The sequence below is a fragment of the Somniosus microcephalus genome, chromosome 7, assembly GCF_052327205.1.
Source record: "Somniosus microcephalus isolate GS21.2 chromosome 7, FLI_Smic_1.0, whole genome shotgun sequence".
NCBI classification, from domain to species: domain Eukaryota; kingdom Metazoa; phylum Chordata; class Chondrichthyes; order Squaliformes; family Somniosidae; genus Somniosus; species Somniosus microcephalus.
Genome location: NC_140993.1, coordinates 63,610,707 through 63,624,306, shown reverse-complemented (window position 1 = coordinate 63,624,306; position 13,600 = coordinate 63,610,707). Strand labels below are relative to the sequence as shown.

The following is a 13,600-nucleotide window of genomic DNA, read 5'->3' as shown; positions in this document are numbered from 1 at the left end:
TCTGTTGTTTGAATTCATTTAAATACATTACATTTTCTCCAGGAACATAGGGTATTGGCTTGACTGCATAAAAACACAGAACATTAAATTATGCACTGCTGGCTATTGCTGCCAAGTTAACGGAGAGGAATTTCAGACAAACGTGTCAAATGTTCGTACGTTAGTATCCCACAAAGTGAGTCCAGGGTCAAACTTAACAAAAGCAACACAGATAACTATGGAAAGGCACAGCAGGTCAGCTAGCATCTTAACCAGAGAGAGAGATAGGCTAACATTTCAGGCGAGAACCTAAATTAGAACCGCCATGCTCAGGCTGCAGAAGCAGCTTTTGTCGGACCAATGTACTGTCTAACTTATTTTTCCACTCAGTTCTTTCAGTCAGTGTCATTCACAATTTGTGGGACTAGGCGTTAATACATTGGCAGTGAGTGGCATTAATGTCAGCCATGGCTCAGTGGTAGCACTCTCACCTCTGAGTTAAAAGGTTGTGGGTTTAAGTCCTGTTCCAAATTTGAGCACATAATATAAACTGGCACTCTATTACTGAATGAGTGCTGCATTGCAGAGATGCCATCTTTTAGATGAGACGTTAGCCAAAGCACAATCTGCCTGCAAAATTGGACGTAAAAGATCCTATTGTACTATTTGAAGAAGAGCAGATAAGTTCTCCTGGTGCCGAGGCCAATATACTATATCATTGCTGTTTGTGAAATTTGGTTGCTGTGTTTGCCTACAAAACAAGACTGACTTCTAAAGTATTTAATTGGGGGCAATTTTAACCTAACCCGCTTGGCGGGAAAATGACACACTCACATCAGCCATCCATTTTACACCCCATCAAATTTTACTTTGATTGACTTCAATGGAATTTAATAGCATGCGTGGAGTAAAATGGGAAGCCGATCTGATCACGCCAGTTTCCCACCGGCGGCTTCAGCTAAAATGACCCTCATTGTGAAGCATTTTGGGAAATCCCAAAGGTGTGCAATCCTTATGTGAAGTGAGTTTGGGCAGTCTCAGTCCAGTTCTCAGCAGACACGGGCCCATAATATGAAACTGTCCACAATTCAGCACTAAATAATCAACTTAGAAGGACAAGGGCAATAGTTGCCGGGATGTTGTCGGGGCCATTAGCATTTGCTGTATCCAGTGCACTCAGCCGTTTCTTGATATCACGCGGAGTGAATCAAATTGGCTGAAGACTGGCTTCTGTGATAGAAACATAGAAGACAGGAGCAGGAGTAGATCATTTGGCCCCTCAAGCCTGCTCCGCCATTTAATGAGATCATGGCTGATCATCCAAATTCAGTACCCTGTCCCTGCTTTCTCCCCATATCCCTTGATCCCTTTAGCCTTAAGAAATATATCTAACTCCTTCTTGAATATATTTAATGAATTGGCCTCAACTGCCTTCTGTGGTAGAGAATTCCACAGGTTCACTACCCTCTGGGTGAAGAAATTCCTCCTCATCTCAGTCCTAAATGGCTTACCCCTTATCTTTAGACTGTTACACCTGGTTCTGGAGTCCCCGACCATCGGGAACATCCTTCCTGCATCTAGTCTGTCTAGTCCTGTTAGAATTTTATAAGTTTCAACGAGATCCCCTTTCATTCTTCTAAACTCCAGTGAGTATAAGCCCAATCGACCCAATCTCTCTTCATACATCATTCCTGCCATCCCAGGTAAATCTTCGCTGCACTCCCTCCATGGCAAGAACATCCTTCCTCAGATAAGGTGACCAAAACTGCACGCAATACTCAAGGTGTGGTCTCACCAATGCCCTGTACAACTGTAGCAAGACATCCTTGCTCCTGAACTCAAATCCTCTCGCTATGAAGGCCAACATACCATTTGCCTTCTTAACCGGGTGGTCTGTCTGGTTTTATTCTTATTATTTTGTTTCGTAGCGGTTAGTTACAACTGAGTGACTTGCTAGGCCATTTCAGAGGGCAGTTAAGTCACATTGCTGTGGGTCTGGAGTCACATATAGGCCAGACCAGGTAAGGATGGCAGATTTCCTTCCCTGAAGGACATTAGTGAACCAGATGGGTTTTTACAACAATCCAATAGTTTCATGGTTACCATGACTGATACTAGCTTTTTAATTCCAGATTTATTTAATTAACTGAATTTAAAATCCCCAGCTGCCATGGTGGGATTTGAACTCACATCCAGGTCTACTGGATTACTAGCCCAGTGACTTTACCACTATGCTACCGCTCCCGCATGAACTGCAGAGACTCAAGAAGAAGGCCCACCACCATCTTATCAAAGGCAACCAGGGATAGGCAATAAATGCCAGCCTTGCTAACAATGGTCATATCCTGAGAATGAATGAAAAAAAAATTAGGAATGCCTTAAAGATGGGTTCTGTGGTAAATAGGAATTTGTCCCACTGATGCAGTGGGGGTAATCTTCATGAGGGAAGAACTTAGGAAAGTTTGTGTGAAATTGCCTCCAGCAGTTTTCTGTAAACAATGCATTAGCACACATATTCTTCCAGGAGTTATTTTAACACATTTGTTAACCAATTTGGACGGTTATTTACAGTTCCCGGTTGCATAGTAGGGATCCTCGGGAGCTCCCATGCATGAAGGGAGGATTCCAGACCCTGCTGCAGTGATTTAAAGGACTGCGGCAGCTAACTGTACAATGTGTGCTTTTCCTTTTCCCTGATGCTGCACTCACTGATAAAACTCTGGTTTGGGATTTTAAAATGACCAGTTTGATAAAGCGTACATAAAGGAGGAAATTTGGTTCAAAGTTTTATCTACATTAAAGGAGCAACAAATCACAAGATTGCAACACAGACATCTTGTATTGGAAGGATACAGAGTGTTCATCATCGTTCATTTATCTTAAGTCACGTTTGCATTTTCCACTGAAATTTGGCCTGAAATTTGTAAGGCAGTGGGATTTTATTACAAAGCAGCCTCAATGGGTTGCTACAGCAAAAGCCTTCACCATGACCTACAAATAAAATACATTGATAAAGAAATGCAATTAAAGTCAGTCTGAATTAAACGGACATTTCATCTGAACTGAAGGGATTTAAAGAATCACAATATTTCACCCCAACTGTATGTGCGTGTGCAAATTTGCCTGTAGAAATGGTTGGTGACATAAGAGCTGGTACATGTCGATTTCCCTGGCATTCCTTTGTTGATCTTCTTTAACTTCAAGCAGGGGCACTTTGAAAGTAAACCCCATATTTATAAAGAGGTGGCTGTTTAAAATAAATGGGTGTGTAACTTTAGCAGCTGTAGTCCACGCATGATAATGTCACTGGCCAAGGTCAAAGGGCAAACAAAATGCTGGGCCAGACATTTGCCAAAAAGCAGAAAATCGGAGCTGCAACACAATACTCATGAACACACATTATGTAAGCCTAATGAAGCAGTTGCACATTTTATGTGAGAGCTAGGAACACCAGCAGTGTTAAAGGAGATAGGGGGGATAGTATGAGTATTAGGGGATATAGTATGAGTGTTAAAGGAGTGTGACGGACTGCCCCAAGTGTTAAACGAGAACCTGGATACGGCTGAGATTATTAAATCATTTCCTTATTTTCTTTTTCCTTCACATTCAGTCTGACAAGAATCCTATTTTGAAGTCTCCTCTGAGGGACTATGCAATCTTCATCCACTGGGTGAAGCAGTGAGGCAAACATATTCTACTGAGATTAGCGATGCTGAGCCCATTGAATGGACCCCTATCACTGACATTAGAACACGTTGGCCGTTTTCAGTCACGTACAATGAACATTTCCCATGATTCATTCTACCTGCCCCTAAAGACTCCTCCTGTGTTTAAATTACTAATACAAAATTATTCAATCTTTTCCTTAAAACCAATTTCTTAGCAACACAATATTTTCTTTTGGCACAGTTAATATATTGATGTCTTTGTTGGAAATGGGTAAAAGTTAGAAGTTACAATGCAGAGTACAGCTCAACAGTTCTGAGTAATTTACTGCCAGTGTTGCTCAGAATTCAGGCCATCCTTGAATGATCTTTTGCTTTACATTCGGGTGCTCTCAGTAAAGTTTCTATTATCAGCGGTAGTCTGAGGATGTCCATTTTGTAGGCCATTCTTACTATCCATTTCCCTAGGAGAGAAGTAGAGAAGTGAAGCCTTTAAGCACCTTTACACTACAGCCATCAACAGATTAAAAGAGCTCTGACCTGAGTTTTGAATTCTACCCACAATGATGGGATGAAGATCTTCTCTGGTGACCTTGAAGCTTGTATACACAATGAGCTTGGGGGCATGAGTCTCCAGCAGAAGACTCATCCTAACCTAGAACTCAGCCTTAGAAGCTAAAAGATGGCTGGTGCGAGAAATAGAAAAATATCACACTGGTACAGTAAAGGAGGTGCTCTGATGTTGGTGCCAAGACCCATTTTTGGGACATAGTGGTGGGACTTTTACTGTACATATAACTGTGCTGTATCTGTACTGGAAATGATAGATGCTGGTTACCCTGAATGGAAAGTGTTCCTTTACCTAACACTGACACCCCTCACCTTTCTGAGCAATATAAAACCTTGGGACTGGAGTTTCCACTTGGTTGTGTGGTTTTATTTCAATCGCAATTTGCAAGAAATCGGCACAACCAGCGCAAAAGATCGTGGAATTTTAAGTGTAAATTACGTTCAGTGCATATTCAGTTTCCACGATCTTTTGCGTAGTTCAAAAAACGCTGGCGCAGTGTACCCACCCGTAGGGACATCGGAAATGCTGGTTTCAGGCATGCACAGCGCATGCACTGAAAACCGGTATTTCCGTTCTGTCAAGAATGGTCTTGACAGATCCTCCGGCTGCCCTGGATAAGGGCCTCTGCGGGCGGATAGTTCCGCTTTTTGGAGACCCTCCGCCCACAGAAAACCCTTACAACTCTTACGCCTCTTAAAAGCAGGCGTAAAGCCTGCTTTTACCAGGATAAGAGTTCAAAAAGTTTATTAAAAAATTTCACTGATTTATCATTTAAAAATACTTTTAAAAAAGGTAAGTTTATTTTTAGCCCTGTGAAAAACTTTAATTATTTTTTTCAAAAAATTAAATTTTTGTTTAAAATACTTAATTTATTTTAATTTCAAGTCATTTTAAAAATGTGATTTCTTAAAAATGTATTTAAAGTTTTACAGTACTATGTTTTTGGGGTGATCGCCATTCATATATTTGACAGATCTTCCTGTCAAGTGTATGAAGGGAGATTCCCTTCTTTGATTAGCTCCCCATGGCCCACGTGATCCCAGGGACGCTGCGAACTACCTGCGCCTCTGGGATACATGCTCCCTGCACACTTGGAGTTTGGAGAGGCCCAGGAGCGGAAGCGTGTGCATCCCGGGAGCCCTCAGGGAAGGGCGTAGATTTTTCCAGATCGCAGGTCTCTGCCTGCGGGAGGCCTGCGATCGGAAAATACGGGCCATTGTGCTAGAAGCTGGCCTCGTCCACAAAACTGGCCGCGCCCCAGCATGAATTAATCACCGTGGCGAGTTTCCGCTAGTTGTGCCTTCGAGGTGGCTCTAAAAATTAAGTTGATTCTTTCGGGTGCAAAGCCACTAACGGGAACATTTTAAAAGCTTTTGAATGAAATTTATTTTTAAATTTACTAAAAAACTGACTACGGTACCTCATACGTTTGATACCAAGCATGACTAAATTAACAGGCACTAATCCTTCAGCATTTCCAACTTGCCTGGTATGATCTGGTAATTCTCTGTTGCTAGTTTCTGGCAGCAGGACACTCAGGGCACTGGCGATTATGGGTGTGATTCCAAATAAGGTCAAGGGGAGAGCCGGGTAGTCCTGTTGCAAAAACACAATCATGGGGGCGATGATGCTACCTGTCCGAGCTGACATGGACAACAAACCAAGAGCACTCTGCCTGCATCACAAACACAAAATGAAACAGTTTGAAACTTGCCAGCATTACAGTCCACTCCACGAATACCGTCCGTACTTACGGCGGGCAGCCGTCTATTAACGATAACCATTTTCCATTTCCACAGGACTCAATCACAAAGGCGCTGCTTACAACGTATTAAACACACTGGCTAATTCGAGTAGTTCAGTTAAGCTCTTCGCACCTCGTTAAAATGTGATTACCTTAATTACTTACTCTTTAACTACTGTTCTGTTTAATGGTTTAAAGGAACAAATGAACTGTGAAGATAGGTTTCCTTGTCATTTGAAATCCTCTAACACATACTGACATTTCATTGGCAATACCAGTTGGGGAAGGGATGGAGAATTAAAGGAATCGAAAGAAACTATTTACTCAGTTCGCAGAAATCACAATAAAAAGGGGCTCAGTACAGAATAACTGGCCGCACTCCCACTTAAGTGCAAAGAACAGACCGTTTGACATGAATGGATTGGTTCATTCCACGCTTTTCTTGAAGTCACAGATATGTTAATTTTACTAAAATGATACCAGAACTGAGAGGTTATACCTATCAGAAAAGATTGAACAGACTGGGGCTCTTTTCTCTAGGAAACAGAAGATTGAGGGGTGACTTTTTAGAGGTCTTTAAGATTATGAAAGAGTTTGATAGGGTAAACATGAAGAAGATATTTCCACTTGCGGGGGAGATCAGAACTAAGGGCCATAAATATAAGATAGTCACTAACATATCCAATAGGGAATTCAGGAGAAACTTCTTTACCCAGGGAGTCGTTAGAATGTGGAACTTGCTAATACAAGAAGTAGTTGAGGAGAATATCATAGATGCATTTAAGGGGAACCTAGATAAACACAGGAGGGAGAAAGAAATAGAAAGATATGTTGATCAGGCCAGAAGGGTGGGAGGAGGCTTGTGTGAAACATAAACACTGGCATGGATCTGTTGGGCTGAATGATCTGTTTCTGTGCTGTCAATACTATGTAATAGTTTATTAAATGTCTATATTATATTAGTTCAAACTGTGAAAATAATATTTAACAACATGAGCAGGTTTATTTGTTTTTATTTCATTTGTGTTCTGCTGCTTTATGTATTTTGGACACTCACCCATTAAATCTATGTGTATGTATCTCCTTCTTTATTTAAGTTTATAAATTCCAGTTTTACTGTCCACCGCATATAGCAGACAAATGGCATTAATACCAACACGCCCGCTATGATGCATACTGCGGATACAGAAAATGGATAAAGTATTCCACTCCCCAGCAAAAAAAAACCACCAGCATTGACAGATTTCATACTTGCTCATTGCATGGTGCCTTTTATAATCTATCATACCTGATCACAGTAGGGAATAATTCAACAGAATAAACGTAAGAAGTGGAGAAGGAGCACGAGATTGTCAATTTCGCAATGACGGCAAGCACCGTGACTGCCACAGGCATACCTGGAACACAAAGAACAGATACCATCAAGGGGACATTTTTTGACTTTGTGCACCTTTGGGAGACAGCACTTCCTGGCCAAAATGTTGTGCTCAGCATGTGCCCAGATGTCTGATGTATGCTCATGGTGGGTGAGGCTCCCTGCAGGAGGTACAAAGTCAGAAACCTACTCCTTGTACATTCATGTATAAAAATATAGGGGGACAAATTCAGTTGCTTTGCGCCTCCCGTTAGTGCCCTAAGGCGCTAATGGGGTGCAAAGCAACTAGCGCCCGGGCGCGGCGATTTTTGCGGCGCTCGCAAAATTGACCAGACATTTTGCAGCGGCGCTAAACACAACCGCCATGATCTCCTGCACACGCAGATCCTGACGTCAGTCAAGCGTGCAACGCGCTGGTAGTGCCCCGCACCAGATATTGAGCGGCGCCCCCTTGCCTTTCCACCTGCCATTAGTAACGACAGGTTGAGGAGAACGTTTTGCAGTTGGGAAGGGACTGGGGGAGCGCTAATTAAAGTCGACCGCTTCCTGCCTTTTTTTGTCGGTGACATTTTTGCACCACGCATTCTGAGAGAGAGAGAGACTTCTGGAGAGATTCAATGCTGTGTGAAGGAGTTTTGGGTACTGAGCAGCACTTTGCAGGTTCATTTTGATTTGCCCTTTCTTGTATCAATTTAGAAGAGACTATGGGAGCTGCACTCTGAGCTCTTTCCCTGGGTCTCTCCATTGTTATTTCCAGCAGATTTGATGTACAGGTGTCTCCAGGCTGAGATTCAAGGCTGCAATGATCAGGGTGTGGATGGAGAGCAAGATCGACCCTCCCCTTTAAGAACTGGCCGGCACCCATGTGTCTGTGTTCCATTGCTGACTGACATCACATGAGCTTCACCAGCGCTCTGAGTTAGCGCCTCGCTCCTCGGCGTTAGCGCCTTAAGAGAGGTGTGTAGCGCCTGATTTAGCACGCCAATCACCTCCAGGGGCGATAGAAGCCAAGTTTGCAGTCGGAGGCGATAATTTGCACCAGGCGCTAAACTTTGCGCTCGGCCGATAATTGCGCCCCAAATGGGGCAATACGAATTTCTCCCCCATAAAATTTAAATCACTCGCTGGTGAGGAGCAGTGGATTGAAAATGAAGGGGATTGCCTTATGTGAGGGTAAATTTGGTGGATGATACCCTTGCTCACCCTGGGAAATGTGTTTGTCAAGTACTCACCACTATAGTTCCACTATTCCGCTCTCTCCCATTGTTGTTCCCTTTACACTGGCTCCTAATCTCCTACTCCCTTCTCTCAGACTCCTGATCTCCCACAGGCATCTCTCAGATACCTAGTCTCACTCCCGTCTGTGTGCAGCAATGGCAGTGCATGGAATACTCAATGTTCATTAAACACAAAGGCCTAGAAATTGGGTTGGGGCGCCAAAGTGGCGCAAAAGTCGGCGGAGCGCAGGATTTAGCGCAGCGATCGGAGTGATACCGATCACCAGAAATTCAGTTTCAGTGCCCCTCGAGGGAGACGGGGCAAGGCTCGAGGCGCTCCGCGTCCCTCTTAGGGCGCTGAAACGGATTATCGCAGCGCAACGTGCTGCAGCGCCACATGCTGCGACACGGCATGCTGCGGTACTGCAGGCCTTCCTCCCACTGTTAAGGGGGAGGTGCCTGCAACAGCGCGATCCCCGATCGCGAGTGCTGGCAAATGAGCCCGGCACCAAGGAGAAGTGCCGGGCTCTCGGGAAACAGCCAGCAATGCCGCGGGGGGGGGGGTTAGGAGGCCGGGGACGGAGGTGCTGGCAGGCGGCCGCCGAAAAAGCGGCCACCCCGCACCTCCACCTTAACTTGCGCCGCTGCCGGCACAGTAAGGCCCCGTGAACCGGGCGCGGGTAGCGAGCGGCGCAACTGCGGCGTTCGCTACCAAATATCGCGAACGGGGCACAAATGGGGCGCTGCGCACACTGATGACGTCATCGGTGGCGGCGCAGCGCAAATGCCTAATGCCACCATTAGCGCCCCTACTGAATATCACCGGAGACGCAGCCAGTGGCGCTACAGCCACTGACTGCCTCTTTAGGCGCTAACAGGTGGCGCTACTCACCCAATTTCTCCCCCAAATTGTCCTCTCTGAGTAGCACAGTGACTTATAGTCTTTGACCTTTACGCAGGTCTTTTGAATGGAAAATCAAGTATTCATTCATATGTAAGTTGCTTTATGAGCGAGGAAATGGATTAAGAATGCGAGATTTAATTGTAAATGCATTAGAGATCATTTCAATTAATGTTCCTCATTGCCTCACACCTCACTCCCAGGTATCCATCATTCTATATAGACACCATCTGAACCCTTCGATTAGATTCCAGCCTGTACTCACTCCCAGGTATCCATTATTCTATATAGACTATCTGAACTCCTCAATTCGATTCCAGCCTGTACTCACTCCCAGGTGTCCATTATTCTATATAGACTATCCGAACCCCTCAATTAGATTCCAGTCTGTAACTCACTCCCAGGTATCCATTATTCTATATAGACACCATCCGAGCCCCTCGATTAGATTCCAGCCTGTAACTCACTCCCAGGTATCCATTATTCTATATAGACTATCCAAACCCCTCGATTAGATTCAAGCCTGTAACTCACTCCCAGGTATCAAAAGGGAATTGGATAAATACTTGAAAAGGAAAGATTTGTAGGGCTATAGGGAAAGAGCGGGGGAGTGGGACTAATTGGATAGCTCTTTCAAAGAGCCGTTACAGGCTTGATGGGCCAAATGGCCTACTTCAGTGCTGTAAGATTCTATGATTCTAAGAACACCAATTTGAAATGGGCACCCAAGGTTACTATGACAGTACCTTACCTGCTCCACCACCCATTTGTTCCATTCCTACCTTCTGGAAAAACCAATATAAGGAAGCATGAGACTCCGCTAAGCAACAGGAAAACTCCCTGGCATTTTTTCCGACCGAACATCTCCAGTAGCCAGATACAGGAGCCACGCAGGACCTCCACCAGTCCAAAGATGAAGTATGTTAAGTAAATGTTTGTGCCAAGGCTTCCGACACTAAAGTTCAATCCGTAATACACAAAGTTGTTTGCAAACCTGTGGTGCCAGGGAAGAAATAAGGGAATGAGTTGAGAAATGTAATCATTCAGTATCACATCCGTCACTTTCAGTGATGTCAAATTATATGCAAATCACTGGCATAAGCAAAGCTTGATCAAGTCCCAACTGGCTTTGATTATTGTTAAACAAAAATACCAGTTTACCACAATTTATTCAACTGAACAGCACAAAAGCTATCTCTGCTAAATTATAGGGGCCAGTTAACTAAATCACATTACATATATTATGGCCCGATTTTCGGCTTGTGTGGGAAATGGTCGGGTTTCCCCGAATGTGGGGTTTCTGACACACATAAAAAGTGTCAGCCAGCTCCACGCAATTTTCCCTCAAGTGGCCAATTAATTCCCAGCATGTAGGAAGCCTTGCTAATTGTCCAATTCGAGTCAGAAAGCCCCACAGTATGATGTCATCATTCGTGGTGCTTTCAAGGTCCACAGCAAGCACTGCATCCTCTGAAGGCTTCCAAACGAACCATACAGGTTGGCAGAGGAGCCTGCAGCAGCTGTGGCCAGTGCCAGACCCCGAGCTGCCTCCAAATTCGACGAGGCTTCACTGCAGGCATTATTGGATGGGATTAGGGCCCACAGGGAGGTCCTCTTCCCTAGGTCAGGGAGGAAGAGGCCTCCCACTGAGACCAATGCTGCATGGATGCAGGTGTCAGCAGATGCCAACTCGCTGTGAGTCACCAGAAGAACCTTGGCATTACATCTCTAACTCCTTCCTTTACTCCCCCACAGTACCATCCAGAGCCCCCATCCTCACTGTGGAGGAGGAAGAAGCTGTGCAGCCAGACTCCTCAGAGGAAGCTCCAACCTCTGAGGGCACAGCTTAAGCAGAAGTAAGCGCACCCAGCACCAGCGCAGACACTCACACCTCGGGGGGACCTTCGAGACATTGAGTAGTGTTGTCACCTGGTGTTTCACAGCTCACAAGTGAGCCTCAGCAGATTCTGGAGACAGGGACAGCAGTGGAGAGTCCTCGTCGGAGGGCGCAGGACTCTGCCAGCTCAGCTCAGCTGCGCTGCATGTCGACCCTCCGCCTCTGGGTCCATCCGCAAGAGAAGAGGTGATGGATCTCCATGCACAGATGCAGGAGTCTCTGGCAGGTTTTGTCTCCAGGGTCGCTGCGAGTGTGGAGTGAATGGAGGAGTCCATAGCGACCGTGAGCAGAGCATTTGTGCAGTCATTGGCGCATGAATGCATCACCATGGAAAGGTTGGCAACCTCCATGGAGGAGATAACTCGCCAGGGTACGGAAAACATGGTGAGTGCTCATAAGAGAATGACACCTCTTGAGGAGCGTTGGCCATCTATTGAACAGAGAAACCAGACCTTCATGGAAGTCCTTCTGAGTAGGACTGCCAGTGCAGATACGTGTCCCCATGGCCCCCTAAAGCGCAGCAAGGTGCTCTCAAGCCACTTCCAAGCGCTGGACCCTTCTGGCCTGTGCAGCTTCAGGTGAGTCAGCAGCAGCCTGGTGCTCCTGGTGCTCATCCTGCTGTTCCTGGTTCTGCGGCTGCCGCCTCTGCTGCTGAAGATCCTCTAATGGCAAGAAGGGAAGGAAAAAAAGGCGTCCCATGCTTCTCGTAGATGCCTCCGCCGAGGAAGCGCTGAGTGAGGGTGGCGAGAGGGGCTTCCCAGGAGATTGCATTGGAGAAGTGTGTGAGGCTCCAATCTTCCACAGCTGTGCCTAAGCCCTGAGGAAGTAGCCCCAAACCTGCAACAACAAGGTCCTTCAACATACAAGTGCTGTCCCTTTAAATCGCAGCTTCTCCGATTGACCTGCAGCTGACAGCAAGCAAGCCGGCAAGCTTCACGCCAGGTCTCGGCAGCGGGGTTCCCCGCAGGCGGGTTTGATGTGGGGAAAGCCCCAAAGTTGCAACGGCCCCGGAATAACTACCTCAACAAGCTGACAATTGGTAATTAGTGTGCCGACGACCAGTCCCGCCAGCGGTGGCCGGGACTGAAGCGGATCGCGGGGAAACGGCGGTCCGAAAGTCGGACGGGGCAGGGAATCAGGCGGGGGGGCCCGACCCGCTTTTTCGCCGATTTTCGGCCCCCGGCCGCATGAAAAGCCGCCCGACGGCGGCCAGAAAATTGACCCCTATGGGTGGGAGATCATCGGGACGGTGTGCCCTCATTCCTGATGTGCACCATTGGTGGGTGAAGAGCCATATTTGTGTAAAGTTGCCCTATCATCTGCTTTTGGTGAATTTTAAGCTCTTCTTAGAGAGGGATATTAGTTTTAGTTGATCTCAGGCAGGACAGGAACGTATGCCACAGTTAGCCTCAGTGAGCTCTGGGTTACAGAGTGGAATCCAATAACTCTTGCTGGAAGGCATGTGTGTCTGTTAAAAGAAAGAAAGACTTGCATTTATATAGCACCTTTCACAACCACCGGATGTCTCAAAACGCTTTACAGCCAATGAAGTGGACTCACTGTTGTAATGTGGGAAACGCGGCAGCCAATTTACGCACAGCAAGGTCCCACAAGCAGCAATATAATAATGACCAGATAATCGGTCTTTTGTTGTGTTGGTTGAGGGATACATATTGGCCAGGACACCGGGGATAACTCTTGTTATATCATTATATTATTACATCGTTAAATGGAACTACTTGTTACATCGTTATATGGAACTACTTTGGTTAGTGTATTTATATTGCTATGTGGCACACTGTGAAAGGCAGTGCGCAGTGCAAGGTCGGACATCTTGTATCACTCCGCACCATGCGGCAGCAACATCATAAAAGCAAGAATACAACTGAGTGAAAGTCGTAAACTAAATGAGTTAAAAGTGTCTGTATTACATAGTAATAAGAACACAAGGAGACACAACATGGTGGCAGCGGTATAAGTGAGTACAACTTGTGCCATACGAACTACGAATAAGACGAAAAGTGAATATATGAGCTGATCGTGAGTGCCGGTGTCTGTGGTGATTGAGCGTGAAGGCGGCTGCCACTGCACTGACTGCGCAAATGCAACCCCTCATGAACTGGGAAGCCGATGATATAGTAGAGGCATTCCGCAAGTTCAAACAGAAATGTGACCTTACATTCAAAAGCTTCCTGAAGGGTACTGCCAACGAAGAAAAGGTTAGTTACATTCTGTTGTGGACAGGAGAAAA

At 45.7% G+C, this 13,600-nt stretch overlaps 1 protein-coding gene across 1 annotated transcript in view; it reads right to left on the bottom strand.

Annotated features, from left to right (window-relative positions):
• Nucleotides 1-13,600, bottom strand: part of slc22a13b (solute carrier family 22 member 13b) — an 83,461-nt gene continuing 69,861 nt past the window's right edge. The window contains exons 7-10 of the mRNA XM_085992511.1: nucleotides 10,235-10,446; nucleotides 7,248-7,356; nucleotides 5,702-5,890; nucleotides 1-4,108 (exon numbers count right to left, since the gene is read on the bottom strand). Of these exons, the coding sequence (XP_085848637.1) occupies nucleotides 4,021-4,108; nucleotides 5,702-5,890; nucleotides 7,248-7,356; nucleotides 10,235-10,446 (598 nt within the window). The 3' untranslated portion in view covers nucleotides 1-4,020. The remainder of the gene's footprint in view (nucleotides 4,109-5,701; nucleotides 5,891-7,247; nucleotides 7,357-10,234; nucleotides 10,447-13,600) is intronic.